The 21,761-nt window shown below is 45.2% G+C and overlaps 2 protein-coding genes across 3 annotated transcripts; one reads left to right on the top strand and one right to left on the bottom strand.

Moving 5' to 3' along the window:
- Nucleotides 1-2,161: 2,161 nt before the first annotated feature.
- LOC111960616 (neutral amino acid transporter B(0)-like) lies at nt 2,162-14,941 on the top strand. The gene is given in 9 exon segments (XM_023982689.2): nt 2,162-2,917; nt 9,083-9,125; nt 9,563-9,631; nt 9,767-9,933; nt 10,233-10,466; nt 10,667-10,861; nt 11,102-11,196; nt 11,199-11,235; nt 11,443-14,941. Coding segments are annotated over 9 exon segments (1,626 nt in total). The 5' UTR covers nt 2,162-2,387; the 3' UTR covers nt 11,699-14,941.
- Nucleotides 14,942-16,447: 1,506 nt separating this feature from the next.
- On the bottom strand, nt 16,448-21,566 carry LOC111960617 (ribitol 5-phosphate transferase FKRP-like). Of its 2 annotated transcripts, none has more exons than XM_023982691.2 (2): nt 21,478-21,566; nt 16,448-20,673 (listed from the first exon to the last, which is right to left on the bottom strand). In XM_023982691.2, the coding sequence occupies exon 2, from the start codon at nt 20,517-20,519 to the stop codon at nt 18,912-18,914; it is 1,608 nt and encodes a 535-aa protein (XP_023838459.1). In that variant the 5' UTR covers nt 20,520-20,673; nt 21,478-21,566; the 3' UTR covers nt 16,448-18,911. The 2 variants fall into 2 exon arrangements, with proteins under 2 accessions (XP_023838459.1, XP_023838458.1); XM_023982690.2 differs by having other exon boundaries at nt 21,277-21,566.
- Nucleotides 21,567-21,761: the final 195 nt, after the last annotated feature.

Here is a 21,761-nt window from a genome sequence, read left to right on the forward strand (position 1 = left end):
AGTCATTAGCTTAGTGATGAGCTTTGTGGGCACTATGGTGTTGAACACTGAGCTGTAGTCGATGAACAGCATTCTCACATAGGTGTTCCTTTTGTCCAGGAAAGAAAGGGCGGTGTGGAGTGCGATTGACATTGCGTCATCTGTGGATCTGTCGGAGCAGTATGCGAATTGGAATGGGTCTAGGGTGTCTGGGAGGATGCTGTTGATGTGTGCCATGACCAGCCTTTCAAAGCACTTCATGGCTACCGTAATCATTTAGGCATTTAGACCTTCGCTTCCTTGGGCAGAGGAACAATGGTGGTCTGCTTGAAACATGTAGGTATTACAGACTCGGTCAGGGAGAGGTTGAAAATGTCAGTGAAGACACTTGACAGTTGGTCCGCGCATGCTTTGAGTACATGTCCTGGTAATCCGTCTGGCCCAGTGGGTTTGTGAATGTTGACCTGTTTAAAGGTTTTGTTCACATCGGCTATCGAGAGCGTTATCACACAGTCATCCAGAACAGCTGGTGCTCTCGTGTATGCTTCTGTGTTGCTTGCCTCGAAGCGAGCATAAAAGGCATTTAGCTCGTCTGGTAGGCTTGCGTCACTGTGCAGCTTGCGTCTGGGTTTCCCTTTGTAGTCTGTAATAGTTTTCAAGCCCTGCCACATCCGATGAGCGTCAGAGCCGGTGTAGTAGGATTCAATCTTAATCCTGTATTGACGCTTTGCTTGTTTGATGGTTAGTCTGAGGGCATAGCAGGATTTCTTATAAGCGTCCGGATTAGTCTCCCGCTCCTTGAAAGCGGCAGCTCTAGCCTTTAGCTCGATGCGGATGTTTCCTGTAATCCATGGCTTCTGGATGGGATATGTACGTACAGTCACTGTGGGGACGACGTCATCGATGTACTTATTGATGAAGCCGATGACTGAGGTGGTGTATTCCTCAATGCCATTGGATGAAGAGCATCAAGAGCATCAAAATGACTGCAGGCGAGTGCCGACTAACTGATCTACAAATCACCTTGTATCATAAGTAATGACTCATTATTTGTAGATCAATTGTCTGTCCGTCACAAGGCACCTATGATACATTGCGGTTTTGATCCTCTCGAACACGGCCTATGGCTTTCAGTTCTGTAGCCTTCACCAAGTGAGTGTCTAAGAGAATATTTTATCTTTGAAATTATACTCTTTATGACAATACATTACACATATCATAAGGACATACTTTGACAGCCTAGATTTACCCTAACACAGTGGTCTGAATCTCCTGGTTTGCAGGCACATCGGGCAGGTCACATTATGCTGGTTTGCAAAGTGATATGTAATTCCCAGCCAGAGTTAGGATATCCAATTTTATTTATATTTTTTATAACCTGCAACCTGCTTTTAGAATGACTGTCAAGGTCAGATAAATTGATAAATAAGACTAACAAAAACATCTTAACTGGAACAACCATCTCAGTAAAGGATTGGATTAGTTTTGAAAAATGTATGTTATTTATCTTTGTGTAGCATAAAATCAATCAATCTATGTGCATGCAAAAACACACACATTGAAACAAACAATTCTAAAAAAAATTTGAGTGTGGATGATTGTACCTTCTATATATTACAAATATTGGGTACATTGTACCATTATACTAGATTATCTGCACATGTACCCTAAAAGGTACCACACAGTACCATGTGAGATTATATGTGTACCTTGAAATTTACATGATGTGTATTTTGATATTTCTGTACACCTGGGAACAATTCTATACCCTTACCGGAACTTTTTTTTCTGAGAGTGAACGAGAGAGGTTGAATCACGGATGCTGATGCAATCCACCCCTAACGTGTCATCTAGGGCAGTGGTAGGCTACAATGAAGGATTGAGAAACACTGATCGAGGTTCAGGATGATGCCCTCATTTACGTGTACTTCTAATTGCTAAAATGTAACTTCATTCGTCATTGAAACATATTTATTAATCATAGGAAAAATATGCATGATTGAATTGCTCATTGTGTGTTTACTTATTTGTCCATTTGAATTATGTTAATTGTGCAGTTATGGTTTCGAAAATGTAAGATGATATTGCTCCCTTTCTATTTGATTTTAGAATTATTTTGGTATTAGGACAGATGGCCTAGAAAGGTTGTTTGAATAGGAATGGATTGGGGACGTCACCAACCTGCATGAGCCCGCCCTCTACTTGACGCTACCCGGCATTTTCCGGGCGCTGGTTGGGTTATAAATTGCGGGCTGAGAAGCACAGCAACTCACCGGAGTCATTTCGCTACAATACAAGCTCATTACTAACTCCAACAGCTACACTAACAGATCCTATAGTCAAACAAACGTTGACTATCATTTTCTCTCTCCATATAATTATTTTGTTTAGGTTTTAAGGTACGCACAATGGCAGAAAAGATAAACATGGAGTGGAAGGCATCCAACGGAGAGGCGCATCAAGATGAGCTGGTAGCCAACGGATTCGGCCACAAGAAGTGTTCCAAAGAGACAACAACGGAGAAAATCAAGAGGTTAGTCATGGCCAACTTTCTGGTGATTCTCACCGTGGCCGGGGTGATCATCGGGGTGTTCATCGGACTTGGCGTGCGCCACATGGAGCTGAGCAGGACACAGATCCTCTACGTGGGTTTCCCTGGCGAACTGCTCATCAGGCTGCTGAAAATGATCATAATCCCCCTGGTCGTGTGCAGCCTGGTGTCCGGGGCGGCCAGCATCGACCCCAAAGCCCTGGGTAAGCTAGGCGGCTGGGCCATGCTCTTCTTTTTGGTCACCACCTTAATTGCGTCAGCAATCGGGGTGATCATGGCGTTCATCATCTCCCCCGGATCAAACACCGGCTCCAAGCCGATTTTGTTGGATGACGGCAAGCTGCCCCCGACCAAAGAAGTGGTGGACTCATTCTTGGACCTGATCAGGTGAGATTCAAATGTTTGGCAGTGGCAGGGTGGTGATTTAGGCTAAGCAAAAGGGACAGAGAGGCTGATGTGACATAGCCATTTGGGGGTCGTCCTTATTTGTCACAATGACTAAATGATCACACGTGGCAGACCCCTCAGCCAGCAGCAAGCTAATGAGCCCAGTTTGAATTTGAGTGGGGTTCTTTTGGATGTTGCTTTATTCCCCCAAATTAGGCATACATTTCCACATATGAATTAGAAAACCGAGCCAAGCAGTCTGACTACAAGTTTGTCTTAAAATTGTTAGTGCTCTCGTGCTGGGTCAGTAAAAATAAGGTCTCTTGACATTTGAAACAGGGGACTGTCAGTCCTTCTTTCTGGGACTGTTTGCGACATGCGCGCCATCCAGTTTCATTAAAACCACAGTTTCCCCAACCGGCTGGGGTTCCGTTTGTCGTGCGCCTCTGTCAAAACCCACACACAGTGCCACCTCGTGCTGTAACGTAGGGCAGTAGTTGCATCAGCTCAAGATGCAGCAGGTTAATCCGCCATGTGTGTTCAGTGTCTAACGACTGATGGCGTGTCTTGACCAGTCAGTCAAGTCTGTCAAGTCCCCTATTGTCATTCCAACCCTCTATCGTCAGAAAATTACAACTTGTTTAGCCTACATGCGCGATATTATGTAACACGTGCATGTGCTTAGTTTAGCGTCATGTTTTCACCAACACACGTGTAGGAAACATTGTCGTGCTTCGTAGTAGGCGTGGGCGGTACTTCTGAGTAGGTTTTGGGCTGTCCCCTTTCTTTCCGGGACAACCACTTGTATTTCCAAACATGGACATTACAATTCGTTCCAGCCATGTGTTTTTGGGCACAGATGAGGATAGATCTCTTGGACATTCCGTTCTTTCTTGGTTTACCACACGTTGTCATGCTTCTTTTTTTTCTTTTTTTTCAAGAGGTCTCTGAGACAATTTCGTTGGATGATGCTATGTGCGCCAAGAAAAAACCCTATGCTCAGAATACGTTTTTCCATTCCTGGGGGTGACACACTAAGAAATACTGTTCTACATTATCTGTCTTGCCAGTCAATGAACCGTAATGGAAGTTCAAACAGAATCAGTGGGCAAAATGATTAGCATTCCTTTATTATGGTTGTGTAGTCTAGTTTTATTACAATGTACACTTCTACTGCTTTGGTGCCCTAAAAGGCTCTCGAGCACAATGCAATGAGCAGTCCTTTTGCCTGGCCGGGAGAAAATAATATCTTCTGGAGAAAACAGCCATGAGTGGGGGATTGTGTGTCTTCCCACTCATCTTTTGTTCCTCACATACTGTACATTATTACTGTACACTGATCATACTCCTACACACACTCTCAAAGAAACCTCACCACGTCTTTTGATTTAGAAAGGAAGTGGTGAACAGTTGGTCACCAAAGCCTCACGTTGGCACGTACTCAAAATATACTAGGAATGTGGCAAAGTCCGTGGCATTCTGCATTGAGCCCTTACTATGACAGAACTGATATCCTAATAACAAACTATTTACTGGACCTTGGTTGTTTTAACCCATCTTAATACGCTGATGTTCCAAAGCATCAGGTTGCATTTACATAGTTTAGAAGAAAAAGAAACGCACACCTATTTAGGCGAGGTGCTGGCTAGCGGAGTAGAACACTTAAAAATAAAGGAGAGCCCCATTGTACCCTGATGAAGACAGCTTGCCTGTCGAAACGTTGGTAAATTAAATATTTTTGCACCTGAGCTCCTAGAGTGTGCGGCTCTCCTTTATTTTTGCGTTTACATAGTTACCCCTGACGGGTGACTGTTGACAGGAAATACTCAACTGTCAACGCAATTCGTGCACCTGTCACAAATGCCAGCGCCACAGACGCATCCATAGTCATGCTGCCACAAGAAGCTAACAAACCATGTGACCAACCCCCCCCCCCCGCCCCCCCCCCCGCCCCCCCCCCCGCCCCCCCCCCCCCCCCCGCCGCTCTGGTCCTAGATCAGGTCATTAAGCTAGATTAGTTAGGCGTTTTAAAACCTAAACATCTTGCCAATCATTTAGCCGATCACATGTTATGCAACAATGGGATAATAAAGAATGGCCTATTCTCCCGAGCTTGAACTGAATTTAAAGGACCCTGTGTTTTCAGTAGGATTAGAAACGTGACTAGACCACGCTCAATCTACAGAAAAGCTCTCTTGGCTTTTCACCATTTAAAAAGAGCCACTCTCAGGCTATTTGCATCCATTTGGAGGCCCATTCTTCACGCAACCTTAATTAGGCCTATGTCTGTTGCTTTGGGTTCATAAAGAGAAGCATGTGTAGTGTCTCTAAATTAAAACTATGCAGCCAGACACCTTGATGTAGCCTAGTATGGGTTGATGCCAGTTTCCACAAGCAATTTCTTGTAAAACAATTCGCTTGCAAAGCAGATTTACTATTTTGCCCTGGCAGATGGAAGCAGCCAAAAACACAGCCTCATACTCAACCTTTAAATCGTTTATAAATGACACGCTCTTTTTTTCCCTTTTTATTTTCAGTCAGTTGCTCTGTTCCTCCTGGTCCAGCATTGTGTGTGACCTCTAAACATCAACATTCATTGTGATCAGCCTCCATCTAGTCCAGATCCCTAGGTCCGAGTCCAGGAAAACCGTTAAAGCCAGATTACACGGGTGGGGGTATTGGGGCAATGAATATTGTTAATTTATAATCCTTCTATAAATGGGATTGTAATTCCTTCACCTATAGTTGTCATTATGACATAACTCGCTCTTGCATAATATGTGACCACTCTCTGTCGGGGTCCCGTTTTGGCAACAAGCAGAGCCGGGCCGAGGAGCGGTTCACTACAGGGGAAACGAGGAGCCCTTTAAAGCATGCACGCTCGCACACACTGTCTTTCACTCCCTCCTCTCGCACTCCTCCGTTCTCTCGCGTACATACTAACACAATATCACAAAAAGTTGTGGCCGGTTCTCATAGTTACAAATGACCTCAATAACTTACCGGCTTTAACCGGTCCTGAGGTTTGAAGAGGAACAAGGCATCAAATTTCCCGACCGGGTACGATAACTCACTCACCTTCACTTCCTGTTGTACTTTGCTTACCTTATCTTATCTCCACAGGAGGTTGGGGGCACCTTAATCTGGTAGGATGGGCTTGTGGTAATAGCTAGAGCAATATTAGTGCAATGGTGTCAAATACATCACACATGGTTTCCATGGTTTCCATGTGTTTTGATGCCATTCCATTTGCTCCGTTCCAGGCGTTATTATGAGCCGTCCTCCCCTCAGCAGCCTCCGCTGCTTATCTCCACCTGGCTTTCATCCGTTTGCTTTCCCACTTGTCAGTTCAATGCTTCGTTCACAGGTGCCCCTATGCAGGCGGTGTTGTACTTTATTAGTCTAACCCTGAGGCTAAACACCGAGACAAACATACAGGACGACGGACCGTAGCGGTTCATGTGTAGACGGCATTAAGAGCCAGAGAGAAGGGCAGTAGTACTATTCATTGGGATTTGAATGGGGATCATTTTATAACGCTTCCGAACAAAGAAAGGTGGAGGTAAGGTATCGGGCGTGTTGCATCAGCCATCCTCACTGGCCTGCGCCCCCCCCCCCCCCCCTCCTACGCTGTGACATGCGTTCTCTCGCTGTCTCTGTGGCATTTAGCTCACCTCCCTGAGCAGTATTTCAGGAGTGACTGAGAGGGTGTCTACCATCTGCGTCAGTTAGCCACGCACAGCCAGGAGGGACCCGTGGGTTCTTATAGGTCTAGAGAGGGCCAGGATGGGGTGTGTTTTCACACTGGTATGCAAATAAGGTGCCGCCGTAATGGTTGCCACGTTACACACGCAGTCGCAGATCCGGTTTGACCAGGTAGAGGCGTTCTCGGGTGGCCATAAAAGCGACATGTCAACAACACTGAATTGCTGAGGTCTACGCCACCCAGCAGGGTGTAAACACGACACACCCATCACCGTGCTCCACGTGTACCGAGAAGATCAGGCACGCTGTGTCGTTGTGACCCTTTGCTCATTACTCGAACCCCGCGGGAATGTAAATCTAAACACCGATATGCAAATACAGTATCAACTTGCTGTTACGCAAGTGTGTACACAGCATTGATGGCAAAATGTCAACTGCAGGAATATGACATGGAGACGGATGGCGTCTGCGCTCATCGCATTCCAAAAGTGGACCCCGACAGAGCTGGGTTAATGTTTTAAATGAGTGCTGTTGCACATTCACAGTAGTTTAGTGTTCATGGACAGAGTCTCGCTTTGAGAGGAGGGAGTGCGTCAATTAGGGATCTCTGTAGGACTGGGGTAGGGAAGGAACAAGGCAGTGACTTACTAAATAAGAATGCAGAGAATGTCAGGACTGGAGATGCACAATGTCTGAAACGAGAGAAGCCTTCCTTGGGTCTTTGGCATAAATACGGCTGCCACACCGAATGTTTTGTTTTTAGGGTGTGTCTGTACGCGTCAGGGTGGGTGTATTAGGCCTACACCTGCAGCCCTGTCCTCTTTTTCCGTCTGTCTATTCCAACCATCACCCAATGTTCTTCCGTCTAGCCGTGGCTATGTTAATTTAGCTCTAATGGCTGTGGTGGCATTGGGTTGTCATGACACGGCGTAACGGGAAGTATAAATAGGGAAATGGAGGGGGTAGGTGGAGTCAGCCGGTCACTAAATCTAAACAGAGATGTGAGTTTTGGGCGGGCAGACGGTTGTGCTGCTCGGGGCGTCGAGGGGAAATCTGACAGCCACGTTAACGTCTTTGCTTCCTGTTACCGCGGAACCTTCACTCCCATCCAGAGCGACAGAGGGTTCTAGAGAGTGCATTTCCTTTCCCTGTTTGACCAAGTCCTGCAACAACGCATGGAAATTGAGTTTTTTTTTTATTGACAGGGTTTGTTACTGATACAGGTCACCTTCCTAGAAATGTGGTTACAGGGCAACTTCTATCTCGAGTTATTCTATCCTCGGTCACATGGTGCGACCGTTTAATCCCACAATGCATTGTTTCCTGTCCCGCCCGCCTGTGTCCAGGTCAGAAAGAGATACAGGATAAAAGCATGAAAGAAGTTAATCCCTCATTAGTCTAAATCCATATGGAGGTTGACTAAAAGGGAAGGGTGGGGGTGGCTTAGTGCTCTGAGGAGAGTTGCCCACCATGTTCGCCAATATGTGGCTTTGAGGGGTGGTACAGCAACTCCACTGAGGTGTGTACTGTATTGTAGAGCAGTAATCTGCCCACCCCTCTTGGCAGGTCTTGGTTTGGACCTGTAATCCCAGCAGCAACAGTTTTGGGGGCAGTTGGAGGATTAAAACACTGAAATGCTCCCTGCTATTTCCACATGACAACACTCGTGGTTGGCTCCCTCGTGAGATTTTGGTGCCCAAGGTTCTAGGCATCGAGTTGGCATAAAGGAATCCTGGAAAGATCGCTTAGAAGTTAGAACAAGGAGGTCAGTTAGTGGTTGTATCCCGTGGGCTGTTAACTTTTAGTCACAGACCTAGGATCAGTTTACCTTTCCCAAATTCAATTTTTGGAATGATAAATGTATTTATATGCACACACACACACACACCCATTGATTATTGAAGAATTTAATTTATAAATTCCTCATGCGTTTAGTTTGACCCCATCAGAACCCAAAATATATAAGCTTATTTTACAACATAAATGTAAACAAACACTGAATAGCATCAAAGCATGGTTAAAACGGGTCAGTTCTTGCATCCATAGCTCTGTATGCATTTGAGTGGATACATTTCTTCAGCCCCATCCCATAGCTTTTTAGTTAAACAGAGGTGCGAAGAAAGCTTAGTTACGGTTTCAAATAAGGATTCAAGCTGTAACCATTTAAGGGGGAAAACTCAAATTACTGTAGGTGAATGTCCCATGGTAACTTCTACCTCTTGTAGCACACTAAAGGGCACAGGGCTGCATGTATACTGTTACTCACCAGAAAACAAAGTACATTTTAGCCCTGGTTGTCACACACCTGCACTAGCACCTGTGTCCCTCGTCGCTGAAATGACTGAATACTTCACTTCCTGTAATCCCCGACATTTTGGTTTCTAGCTGTGGTTTCTGATCATCATTAGGGTCACTGTTCCCGTGTAGTGTACTGAATGTGTCTTTTGTTCTGTCTTCCAGAAACATCTTCCCCTCCAACTTGGTGTCTGCTGCCTTTCAGTCTGTGAGTATCCTCTTGTGCCACACGTATAATAGAACGAGCGAGGCTGAGCGAAACCGAGACTTAAAGGAATAATCCACTCAAACTATCTTTTGGTATCCCCCCCATTAGTCCACTGTTGATACAGTCCCAACATGTTTTGCATGTCCGCAATCAAGTTTTCAAGATCTAGAACTTTCAAAAAGCAAATTGTAATTTACCACAAAACGCATCATCATGATGACGTGGCAAGTTACAATTTGCTTTTTGAAAGTCCTATATCTTGACAACTTGATGGCGGACATGTGAAACATGTCGGGACTGCATTAACAGTGGACTAATTAAACAAATACGGATGTGTGTGGATTATTCCTTTTAGGCTTTTTTGGAATCCACATAATTAGTTAAACAGAACATGTCTTTCATCGGTGTACTAATGAAATATTTTCCTCTGTCTGCAGTACGCTACCAGCTACACGTTTGTGACCAAGAATGGCACTAATGGCTTGCCCAACATCACAGTTGAGAAGGCGAGTAGACTTAAATGCCAAAATGAGTTGGAAATCTATATAGGATGTCACATTTGACGTTCTAATGGCTGTTGGCAGTTTAAACGCGTCTAAAATGCATCACTCACGCTGACCTGAGATATTGTGTGTGTCTAGGTTCCCTTTGGCACGGACCAGGACGGTATGAACATCCTAGGACTGGTGGTGTTTGCCATAGTGTTTGGTGTAGCCCTGAGGAAGCTGGGAGAGGAGGGAGAGATCCTCATCAAGTTCTTCAACTCCTTCAACGAGGCCACCATGGTGCTGGTGTCCTGGATCATGTGGTAAGGGAGTCCTTTCCCCAACAGCACTGTCGGGAATAGAGGTGGGAGAGGATACATGCGTGATATGAGTTTTGCCACCCCGCGTTTGTTATCCTTCACGTCAACTCGTAATTGTTAGAATAATATGGTATTTCAATTGTGTTTTTCAAAGGCCCAACGTCACTGTTGTATTGGTACTAGCATCACATGTGGTAATATTGATGCATTTTTTTATTTTATTTTTATGATCATTTTCGTACTTTTATTGTATTTGCGTCTTTACAAATTCACAATGGTAACCCTCCTCTCCCTCTCTCCAGGTATGCCCCCCTTGGTATCATGTTCTTGGTAGCAGGGAAGATCGTGGAGATGGAGGATGTGGGCACGCTGTTTGCCAGCCTGGGCAAGTACATCGCCTGCTGTATCGTTGGCCACGCCGTCCACGGCCTGCTGGTCCTGCCGGGCATCTACTTTATCATCACCCGCAAGAACCCCTACACCTTCCTGTGGGGCATCTTCACCGCTCTGGCCACAAGCTTTGGGACCAGCTCCAGGTACGGTTGTAGTCACTAGATGACCATACTAGAGAGGATGATAAGCCTTAATTACTCTTATACCAGTGTTGCTCTTATACCGTGCCAAAAAACGCTCAACTCCATTACTCTGCAGTTCAAATACAATTATTCCAATGCTATGTAACAACATGTTACCAGTTAATTTACAGCTAGCCCCTCACACACTCTCTCTCTCTCAGCTCTGCCACTCTGCCCCTGATGATGAAGTGCGTGGAGGAGAACAACGGCGTGTCCAAGCACATCAGTCGTTTCATCCTGCCCATCGGGGCCACCGTGAACATGGACGGTGCAGCGCTCTTCCAGTGTGTGGCGGCCGTCTTCATCGCTCAGCTCAACAACATCCCGCTCAACTTCATCCAAGTCTTCACCATCCTGTGAGTCCCGCTCTTCTCTAGTCAGTTTGATTCGATTCAATCCAGTCCAATTCAGAAGGGCAGTTGTGTTGGGTAAAGTGGAGCAAATTCAGATTAGTAGCTACAGTATACACACCACACAACGTACGAAACAGACTTGTATAAAGCTTGGGTCAAACTTGCTAGGCGAGGTTTTAGGAAACGCTGTGTTCTTGAGTGACTAATTCTCCCGTGTCGTCCCCCCCCCCCCCCCTCTGTCAGAGTGACAGCCACGGCGTCCAGTGTGGGAGCAGCAGGGATCCCCGCTGGGGGCGTGCTGACGCTGGCCATCATCCTGGAGGCAGTGGGACTGCCCACCACGACATCTCCCTCATCCTCGCCGTCGACTGGCTCGTGTGAGTACCTCATGTTGCAGTTCTATTGGAACGGCTCTTCCATCATCAAGGCCTCTATAATACTGTCATATACATGTCATAACAGCCATGACCGTTGTGTCTGCTTCACACACTTGACACAGCATTGACATGACGTAGTTATGGATATGGTGAAAAACCTGGGTTTGACTGGTTTAACCGAGAATGGACAATTTCTCTTGTTTCCAGTGACCGTACCTGCACCGTTCTGAACGTGGAGGGCGACGCCTTCGGAGCCGGGCTGCTGCAGTGGTATGTGGACCGCTCTGCCAAGCCCGAGGAGGAGCTAAACGAGGTAAAGATGGAGGATGGCACCCCGCCGTGCCGGAGCACGCGCCCTCATCGGGGAGAAGGAGAAGCAGGGTGCGGTCGACGAGAAGGCGGCGGCTCGCGGCTCTGCGAAAGAGTCCGTCATGTAGATGGTTCACTACCGTGTCATCGATGACCCTTCAATCTAGCCTCTCCATACGTGACCCCCCCCCCCCCCCTCCATGCAGAAAGGAGGGGAGAGGACCTTTTTTGACTTCCATTCATAGACAATTCTTCTCCTTGTGTTTTCTCTCTTTCTAAGAGAGACTAAGAGAACCAGGTTGGGGGGGAGGGGGAAGGAGAGTGTGAACAGAGGCTGTTCAGATTTTAACGAGGAAGTTTTTTATTGTTAAGGACTCTAGTTTGGAATCCTTTGCCTCCCATTTTTTTTTTTCTGCTTTGGTTCAGTAGAGCTGGCCTTGACTTCCTCTCTTTTTAAATATTTTTGTCAAAATTTATAACAGCAGGCAAACTTAAAGGTAAATATCTCCCTGTATTCTATATCAATTCCCATGTACAGTATGGTTTTTCTGTGTATGAAGTAGCCTACACTAATTATCTCACTGCACTCTGTGAGAGTAGATGATGAAGATTCCTATGTTGTTACATAAGATGCACCAAATGAAGTTAAATCCTCAGTGATGTTCCACTGCTGGAAAAAGGACCTTTCTCACACGAGCTCGCTGTAAAATCACACACACCAATGTGGCTCTGGTCAATGCTTCCAATCTGTTACTGTGTCATTTCAGTTAGTCACTCCGGGGCTCAAGCACAAGAGGGCCCCCATGTTCTTACAATCTCTCGTTTTTGCACAGTCCAAACTTTTTTACAATGTTACAAGAATGTGTGAGAGGTGTTGCCGTAGAGGGCCCACTCTAGTAATTGAATAGGATATGTCATAATCTCTCTCAGTTCCATAATGGGACACAATGGCAGCCATCTTGGTCAGGGAGAAATCCAAAACCAGTCTAATTGGAATTAATGACAGTAGAGGCATAGGTGATGTATTTCCTGCTTTTACTCAGGCAGGGGGAGAAGTAAAGCATGTGATGTATCAGAAATTGTGCTATAGAAATGCTGTCACCCTGAATTATTAACATATTATACAGTTTCTGTATACATAGCCTCTAAAATATATGTAAACAGACCATAAATGTCTCAGATTTTGTTTTCTTGGAAAGCTGTAAGTGCTATTATATGATACAATATCAGAACCCGTTGCATTTACGGTCTTATCATCAACTGATTTGAGCCAGTGGTATGGCTGTGGATTGACTGCATTGTTTAAATGGAATATTGGCATATTCGCAGTTAATTTGAAACATTTCTAGAATCATTCCTCAAACTGTCTAGCTTACTAGATAGCTAATAGACACATACAGTGCAGAGCAATCATTTTTGTTTTACACTGTCTTACCACAGCGCTGGCAAACCTTAGTTGACCCTGACCAACATGGCTGAATTTTGGACCTTGATAAGAAGGTTCACGACCGTTCTAGTTGCTAATTCTATGGGTGTTTCACTCCGTGTGCCCTCACTAGGCTAGGGGTCGCAGTAACAGGATGTTGCATGTCCTATGTTTTTTGGGGCTTAGGACTTTCGGGAGAAGCGCGGGAAGATGAGTGGGGTAAGTCTCTGAGGCAAATTAATTTATAGAGGGAAGAAATTATGAAATTCAAATAGTCTCTATGACAAAGGTGTATTTTTAAAGCAATTGTTATTGGCTGTAAGCCATTTTATCAATTTGTGTTTTATTTCATTGCTTTTTGATGGGCTCCAAAGCAGACGAGGCCAGTGGCTGAGTAGGAACGTACTCTGACATGATCCTCTTTTTGTGTCAGTTCTACTGTTTTTAAATTGTCTCCAAACCGGCTTCCCTTCGTCAAGTGAAGCATGTCCCTTACCGAAACCATTAGCACAGCTTTTAAAAATGTTTTATTTGCAGACTTATTTAAATTATTTTGAAGTGTATTTTTGCTAGTTATTTGATGTTTTAATCATTTGTTGGTAATAGCTTTTTATACTCGAAAGATTTTTTTTCTTCTTTTGGCCAACGGTTATTTGTTTGTGTGCGTATGTACCTACTGCTTCTGTTCAGGTCTTTCTCTGTTGCGGTTAGTTCAGACAATGTGTCCTGTGGTCCGCTCATTTGTGATACCCATCCGTCCAGCGTTGATCGGGTCAGTCCATACCGCTGAGAGGAAATCCATACTGTGTCTGTCACTGCCTGTGTTTTGGTAAAAAGCTGAGGGATGGGCCTGGAGAAATTCGAAGCAAGAGTATGCAAGGACTGACCATCCATGATATCAAAATGGTAGTTTTAACTATGTTTTGAGGCTGTACAGTGTTTGTCTACAAATACTTAGTTTGGAGTATAAAAAGCTTTTAATTGGGGTTGAACTAAACTCATGAGCATTTCTAAATTATATTCTTCAAGAATCAATGGGTACACTGTATCATTAATTTATATGTCCGAAAATGTATTTAGCGACTAAGGATTGTAGCTTGAACAATTCCTCGCCTTTTCTCTGAAGATTTGGTTTCCTAACCTCACCGCGTGTATTGAAATGATACACCCCCTATCGTAGGGCTTGAATCAGTTCTCGGATTATCCAGTTTTAGCTGACATCATCCAAGGCTGACAATGAAGACTTGCCCTAGAAGAATGCAACGAGCCGCCTGAAAACGTGTGGCGAGACCCCATTTGCGCCAGTACGATTAACACTTTCAAAGTAGCAGCATCTACTTGGCCAGTTACTTGAGTTCCAGTTCAACATTTACCTGCTCTGTCGCAGGCTACCAATGAAAACAACCATTTTCCTGAGCGAAAAAGAAGCGACTATCAATCTACTCTCTGAGTTTATTTATTTCAGGGAAAGTGGTTTACAAAGGTAAACCTTCAATAGTGGACATACTAGCAATATGCTGGCTACCGGTGGATAGTCTGCAAAAAGAAAGCTACAAAAATACAGTTTACTGTATCAGCCAGGTTGATATCTCGTTTGGAACAATTGTCTTAAAGGGGCAGCATCCTATTTTGAGATGTACATAATTTTTTTTTTTTTTTTGCAAAACCACTTTTGAACCTTTGATGCCACCTTTGGTTCTGCAGCCTTTTCTCCCTGCTGTCTGTCTTTGATGTTTTATGCAATGCTGTAAAGAAATGCTTATCATTCCACAAGGTCTTCGGAGTGACGTCACCACGTTGTGTGTGTGTGAGTCAGCGTGTGTACAGATATATATGTGTGGTCAGACACCATGGTTACTTGATGACATTTATCAGAGCTGTAGAGAACCACGGTGTTGCTCTGGGTGGGCTCTGAATGTAATCCGTTAGTTCTAAAAAATAAAATACTTTTTATTAGTATTCACTTGTTGACATCTTGTTTCACGTTTCTAATTATTATATAATACTATAATGTATGTCATTTAGCAGGCACTTTGGATAAAAGTGACTTAGACATACGTGCATACATTTTACGTATGGGTGGCTCCGGAAATCAAACCCGTTACCATGACGTTGGAAACGCCATGCTCTACCTACAGAAGACCACAATTAATGGTAATGGATGTGTACATGCACTGAATATACATCAACTTTTGTGATGTGTAAGGAACACCTTCCTAATATTGAGTTGCAACCCTTTTCACCCTCAGAAAAGCCTCAATTCGTCACGGGGCATGGACTCTACAAGGTGTCGACAGCATTCCCCAGGGATGCTGGCCCATGTTGACTCCAATGCTGCACACAGTTGGCTGGATGTCCCTTGGGACACTTATCGCACCCCGTGCAAAGGCTATTCACACTCAGAATGGCACACATACACAATCCATGTCTCAATTGTCTCGAGGCTTAAAAATCCTTCTGTAACCTGTCTCCTCCGCTTCATCTTCACTGATTTGAAATTGATTTGAACAAGTTATATCAATAAGGGATCATAGCTTTCACCTGTATTCACCTAGTCAGTCTATGGCATTTTGTACACTCAGTGTATATGACACATTGTGACTAGGCCCTCCAGACCAGACGTGTTTGTCAGGTAGTAGTTAATGGCGATGCCCATGAATGAACACCTTACACAGACTACCTGGTACTGTGTCCTGCCTCCATGAGGTGTTGACGTAGAGGCCTGTAAAGAATGTCCTTCTATTCATTCTAATGGAACTTCAGACTTTCCCAACACACACACAATGCAGTCACCAACATTATAATATTACATCGCCCACCTGGGTGGGGTACACAGTACACACACAAGTTGGGAAACCGCCCAATTTATTGATCCCACACTAACCGGCGCTGAGCGGTTTCATATAATCATGAGGTTCAGTGCTATATGGCCCCTTCTGTCAGTGGAAGAATGGCTGGCATTAGGTTTTACAACCGGGGACATTTAGGGTAAATCTTACTACAGTGACATTCCTGGGTCTCCTATTAGACCTGTTCTTCTGTTAGCAATGTGGTACCTTTACACCCCTCCCAATTGAATTCAGCCAACGGTTCAACTTTACATCCCGAGGGAAGGAAGGAAAATACGGAAGTATATTGAGTACACTGAAGTGCGTTATGGTGTTCTTGTATTTGGATTTAGCTTATCAATGTAGGATTCAGAAACGCAATTTAGTTGGATATATTTTGTCAGGGGGATTTTGCAGCTAGTGACTTTACCACGGCAATATTCATAAGTTACCCATTCAATGTCCAAGGCTCTTCTGCCACCTGCTGGTGAGACAGGGGAGTTGCATACGAAACCCTGCTATTTTTGTCAAAACCAAAGAAAGCTTTAGGTCCTCCTGGTATTTTTTTTTTTTTAATGATTCCTGAAAAACTGGAATGTATACAAAGCTGTCTCATCAAATCCATAAACCTCAAATGACGAAACACAAATAACAGTGGTGTTATAAATCTTTTTTTTTTCAGTCCATGATATAGTGACACACATTGACAGCAAGATTCTGGTTAATGTGCTGGTGAGTTTTGAGCCTTTTTCCTCACTTGTAAAATGACAGGTCAAGCAAAACAACACATCAGTCTTTCACTCACAACTCAGATGACTTTTTACATTCCAGTCAAGGCAGGACACAAATGTGACAGCAACACTCAACAGATGACACACACACACACATTTAATTTAGAATATTGGATAAACTAGTGGATAGTTTCCTTTTTGCTAATTCATACCTGGGATTTGAATGCACCCGCATGGACTGATAGAGATTTATCCAAGGCCTCACGTGAATATCCGAGTCAGAGTTGAAGAGAAAGCTCCTCATTTTACCACTGGGAAATGGGACGGCCATAATCGGCATGCTGATGGAACATGCCAAGGCCTACCCGGTGGCATCAGTCGACAGTTCAAAAGGTCAAAAGTCATACACTGAACATGAAGTACACAAATCTCAAATAAGAAAGTGCATCCGTGCAACACATCCGCACATGTACTCCATGAAATAAATCTTTAGCTTTAGGACACAATTGACCAACACATTTATACTCATAACATCAATAATAACACAGCTATCGACACTGAATAGTGTCATATATTGCTTAACAGCAGCTGATGTTGTGGTGGATATGTCATTGGATATCTGGTAGCACTTTGATGAGCACCTGAAAATTACTAGGAAACTATGTGGTAATAATAGCTAATACTTCCTGGTACTACTTCAAAGAATTCAAAACAATTGATAACCACCTTGTACTTAATGGTACCCCCAAAAATATAGATTTTTTAATATATATAATTACTGTGTAATTACCATTTTACCATGTAATTACTTACTAAATACCTGGTCATGTATGTACTGGAAAATGATGAGAAACAGAATACCGTTTTGAATGTATAAATACTTTGTCTCTATACTTAACTTATAGCTTATACAGAATAATGGACCTCTGAAAGGAGTCTTCAATTGACCTGTCATGTAGGTACAGTTGAAGTCGGAAGTTTACATACACTTAGGTTGGAGTCATTAAAAACTTGTTTTTCAACCACTCCACAAATTTCTTGTTAACAAACGATAGTTTTGGCAAGTCGTTTAGGACATCTACTTTGTGCATGACAAGTAATTTTTCCAACAATTGTTTACAGACAGATTATTTCACTTATAATTCACTGTAGCGCAATTCCAGTGGGAAGTTGACTGTGCCTTTAAACAGCTTGGAAAATTCCAGAAAATGATGTCATGGCTTTAGTAGCTTCTGATAGGCTAATTGACATCATTTGAGTCAATTGGAAGTGTGGATGTATTTCAAGGCCTACCTTCAAACTCAGTGCCTCTTTGCTTGATATCATGGGAAAATCAAAAGAAATCAGCCAAGACCTCAGAAAAAGAATTGTAGACCTCCACAAGTCTGGTTCATCCTTGGGAGCAATTTCCAAACGCCTGAAGGTACCTCGTTCATCTGTACAAACAATAGTACGCAAGTATAAACACCATGGGACCACGCAGCCATCATACCGCTCAGGAAGGAGAAGCGTTCTGCCTCCTAGAGATGAACGTACTTTGACCATCGTTATGTTTCGAGGAAAAAGGTGGAGTCTTGCAAACCGAAGAACACCAATCCAACCGTGAAGCACGGGGGTGGCAGCATCATGTTGCGGGGGTGCTTTGCTGCAGGAGGGACTGGTGCACTTCACAAAATAGATGGCAGCATGAGGAGAGAAAATTAAGTGGATATATTGAAGCAACATCTCAAGACATCAGTCAGGAAGTTAAAGCTTGGTCGCAAATGGGTCTTCCTAATGGACATTGACCCCAAGCATAATTCCAAAGTTGTGGCAAAATGGCTTCAGGACAACAAAGTCAAGGTATTAGAGTGGCCATCACAAAGCCCTATCCTCAATCCTATAGAAAATGTGTGGGCAGAACTGAAAAAGCATGTGCAAGCAAGGAGGCCTACAAACCTGACTCATTTACACCAGCTGTCAAGAGGAATGGGACAAAATTCACCCAACTTATTGTGGGAAGCTTGTGGAAGGCTACCTGAAATGTTTGACCCAAGTGAAACAATTTAAAGGCAATGTTACCAAATACTAATTGAGTGTATGTAAACTTCTGACCCACTGGGAATGTGATGAAAGAAATAAAAGCTGAAATAAATAATTCTCTCTACTATTATTCTGACATTTCACATTCTTAAAATAAAGTGGTGACCCTAACTGACCTAAGACAGGGATGTTTTACTAGGATTAAATGTCAGGAATTGTGAAAAACTGAGTTTAAATGTATTTGGCTAAGGTGTATGTAAACTTCCGACTTCAACTGTATATGTTTTGGGTTGTGGCTAGAATCGTTTTGTCCTTTTGGTGGGCAACATAAACTCCAAAGGTCCCAGCCACACCCCTCCCTCACAGCCGGCTCCTATCCAGCCTCTTCTTGGCAGGGTTGGGGTATTGGGGGTTCTCGATGACCCCCTCCCCAAACTTGAGCTCCAGGAAGGCGCGGTGGTTGTTCGGGCCGTAGGCGGTGACGCCGGCGAATGGCATTTGCACTAGCGGCTGCAGGAAGTGCTCGGGGAACTCCACATCCTGTTTGTGCTCCATCCACGTGTCTTTGGTCATGACGCCGTTTCGCGGGTAGAAGGGCCACAGGTCCACGTGGAGGTGGTTAGCCTCACTGTATTGCACCCTATAGAAGTCCCCCTCCACTGCCCGCTCCCACACATAGCCGTTGGCGTCCACCAGAGAACCAGAGTCCAGGTTCTTCAGGTAGTCACAGTTAGGCACGTCCTCCAGGTAGATGCCCAGGTCCACGTCATAGTCCCAGGGGATGATGTCCTGGTGGCGGGCCGCCCCCAGCAGGGAGCCTCCTTCCAGCCAGTAGCGCACCCCAGAGCTCTCCAGGATGTTGATCACATACTTGGTGGTCTCGCGGAGGGCGCGCAGGCAGCATGGAGGTGTCCAGCGCTCCAGGTACAGGTACTCAGGGGTGTCGTCCCGGACCGTACCGAAGCAACGCTCCGTCTCCTTCCCACAGCCGTGCCACTGCTCCTTCCCATCAGCCAGTAGGAGACGCTTCAGCCCAAAGTTCCTCATCAGCCGGCTAGTGGCCTCCTTCAGATGACTGTCTGCCTTCCACTGGTTGTGGGCTGAGCTGAAGAGAGGCCGGTGGCTGGGGGAGAAGCCGGGGCTCTCCAGAAGCTTGACCTTCCAGCCATGCAGGGAGGTCTGGATGAAGAGCGAGGGCAGCAGTGGCCTCCCCAGTGGGACAGACAGGTTGAAGAGGTCCTCAGAGCGGATGAGGACCACCACGTCCCCCTGAAGGGCTGAACACACGCTACCACTGCTCCCAGACGCCGCTGTGGAATAGGTGGCCGTCCACTCTCTCAGACTGACCCGCAGGTGCAGGCACTGAACGGCCGAGCGTGCCAACACTGGGGAAGCCACCAGCCTCACGGGCCCCCCACCCTCCCCCTCCAGCTCCCGGATCAGCCTCTCCACAGCCCGGCCCTGCTCCAGCTCCACCCCGTCGGGCACCAGCAGCACAAACTCTGTCTGGACGTGGAACTCTGGTCGGTGGGCCTGCGGGGGCTGCTCGGGGCTGGGGGAGAGCACCAGGAGACGGGCCCCCTCGGGGAGAGACAGAGGGGGGTAGGGCGGGGTGTCAGACACAGCCAAGAAGGGCAGCTCAGGTCTCTGGTGCTGGAAGGAGCGTGCCACATCACCGACGTAGTTCTCAAAATTCTCAAACTCCCGTAGGAGGACAGTCACACGAGGGCCGTGGCTGTTCCCCTCTCCCCCGACACCTCCAGCGCCAACCATCCCCGCGCCAACCCCTACCAGGCCCCCCATGCCGCCCTCCAGCCCGGAAGCAGGTAAGGCAGCCTTCCTGGAGCCCCTTCCTGGGTCCCGGCGTTTCTCCATCATCTGCTGCTGGGCTTGGGAGACGTAGTAGAGGATGAGCAGGTTCAGAGCGATGGCTCCAGTCAGAAGGCCCTGGCAGAAACTCACCCGCATGGCACCTCTTGCTGCGCTCGTCTGGCTCAGGGAAAGGAGAAGGTATAGGATGGAGCTCTCTATTCAGAAAGCCTGTCCATAAACATCAGGACCCCATCTGTAAAGAGCTACAGCCTATGTGCATCGGAAGAGTAATGGCCAGCTGCTGGAATAGCTGAAATACACAGAAAACACAGGAATGTAAAATGAGTCCTTAAAAAAAAAAAAGGGTTTCTAAGCACTTCAGATGGCTGTGATAGGCTTTAGAGGCTGTAGTCTAGTTTATTACATTATATTCAAACATCAAGCAACTAGGTGCAGTGTGTCTCCCATACATGGACTGGATTGCCCTAGTTCTCTTCAGCCAATACTTTGACCTAGATTGTAACCTTAACTATAAATTGCAGCCAAATGAGCTACAGAGATCCTTCAAATTGATGCTCCATTTAAGTATAGGCCTATGCTCCCTTCTAGAATTGCTACCGTAGGCTATCAAGTATTGCTACAGCAATAATACCACATTTCCAGTACCTAGAATTGTGTCTGCATAATGCAATGTACTTTTTATTCTGTCATTTAATGCTGACAGTAGACTACACCTATACTGCATGGCTTCTATGCAACCATGGAACCATGATCCTTCTCAATAATTTCATATAGACCACACCATAAATGACCCCTATAAACGCTTCATATGCAGAACTCATTTTGTCTTCACATTCTCCCCGTTATATAGCCTAACATTCTCCAAATCGTTAGAATGAAACAGCATACAAACCATAATGCACGTAACGTTACATCGAATTCGCTCGCTATGTGGAAAGGTGGCTGAGCTAAGCACAACATGGAGACACCACCAGTGCAATAGCGCTTAGTTACAGTGTAAAATATTAATGTTATACTGACAAATTAACTAAAATAGTGTTAATATACTGAGAGTTTTAGATTATTATCAACACCGCGGTCTGTAACGTTATACCCTTGCTTTGCTGTTTCAGAAACGACCACAAAAGGCAGCTTGCGTGAGATCACAATATGGCAGGAAGCGACGTCCCTGGTTACTGTAATGGGAGAGAGAAAAAAAACGATTCCCGTCGACGCTGTAGTAGATTTGAGTCTTAGCTCATTTTTTGGCACCGTTTCTCCATGGGAGTTCTTGCATTTACTCTATACGTGAGAGAGGAATAAAGAAGGGTAGAGTGTTAGTGCTGGGTTTGTGAGGGACGGGGTTGTTATTATTATCGCTGCTTGTTTTTCACCCCC

This window comes from Salvelinus sp. IW2-2015, linkage group LG4p (assembly GCF_002910315.2).
Source record: "Salvelinus sp. IW2-2015 linkage group LG4p, ASM291031v2, whole genome shotgun sequence".
In the NCBI taxonomy this organism is placed as follows: Eukaryota; Metazoa; Chordata; class Actinopteri; order Salmoniformes; family Salmonidae; genus Salvelinus; species Salvelinus sp. IW2-2015.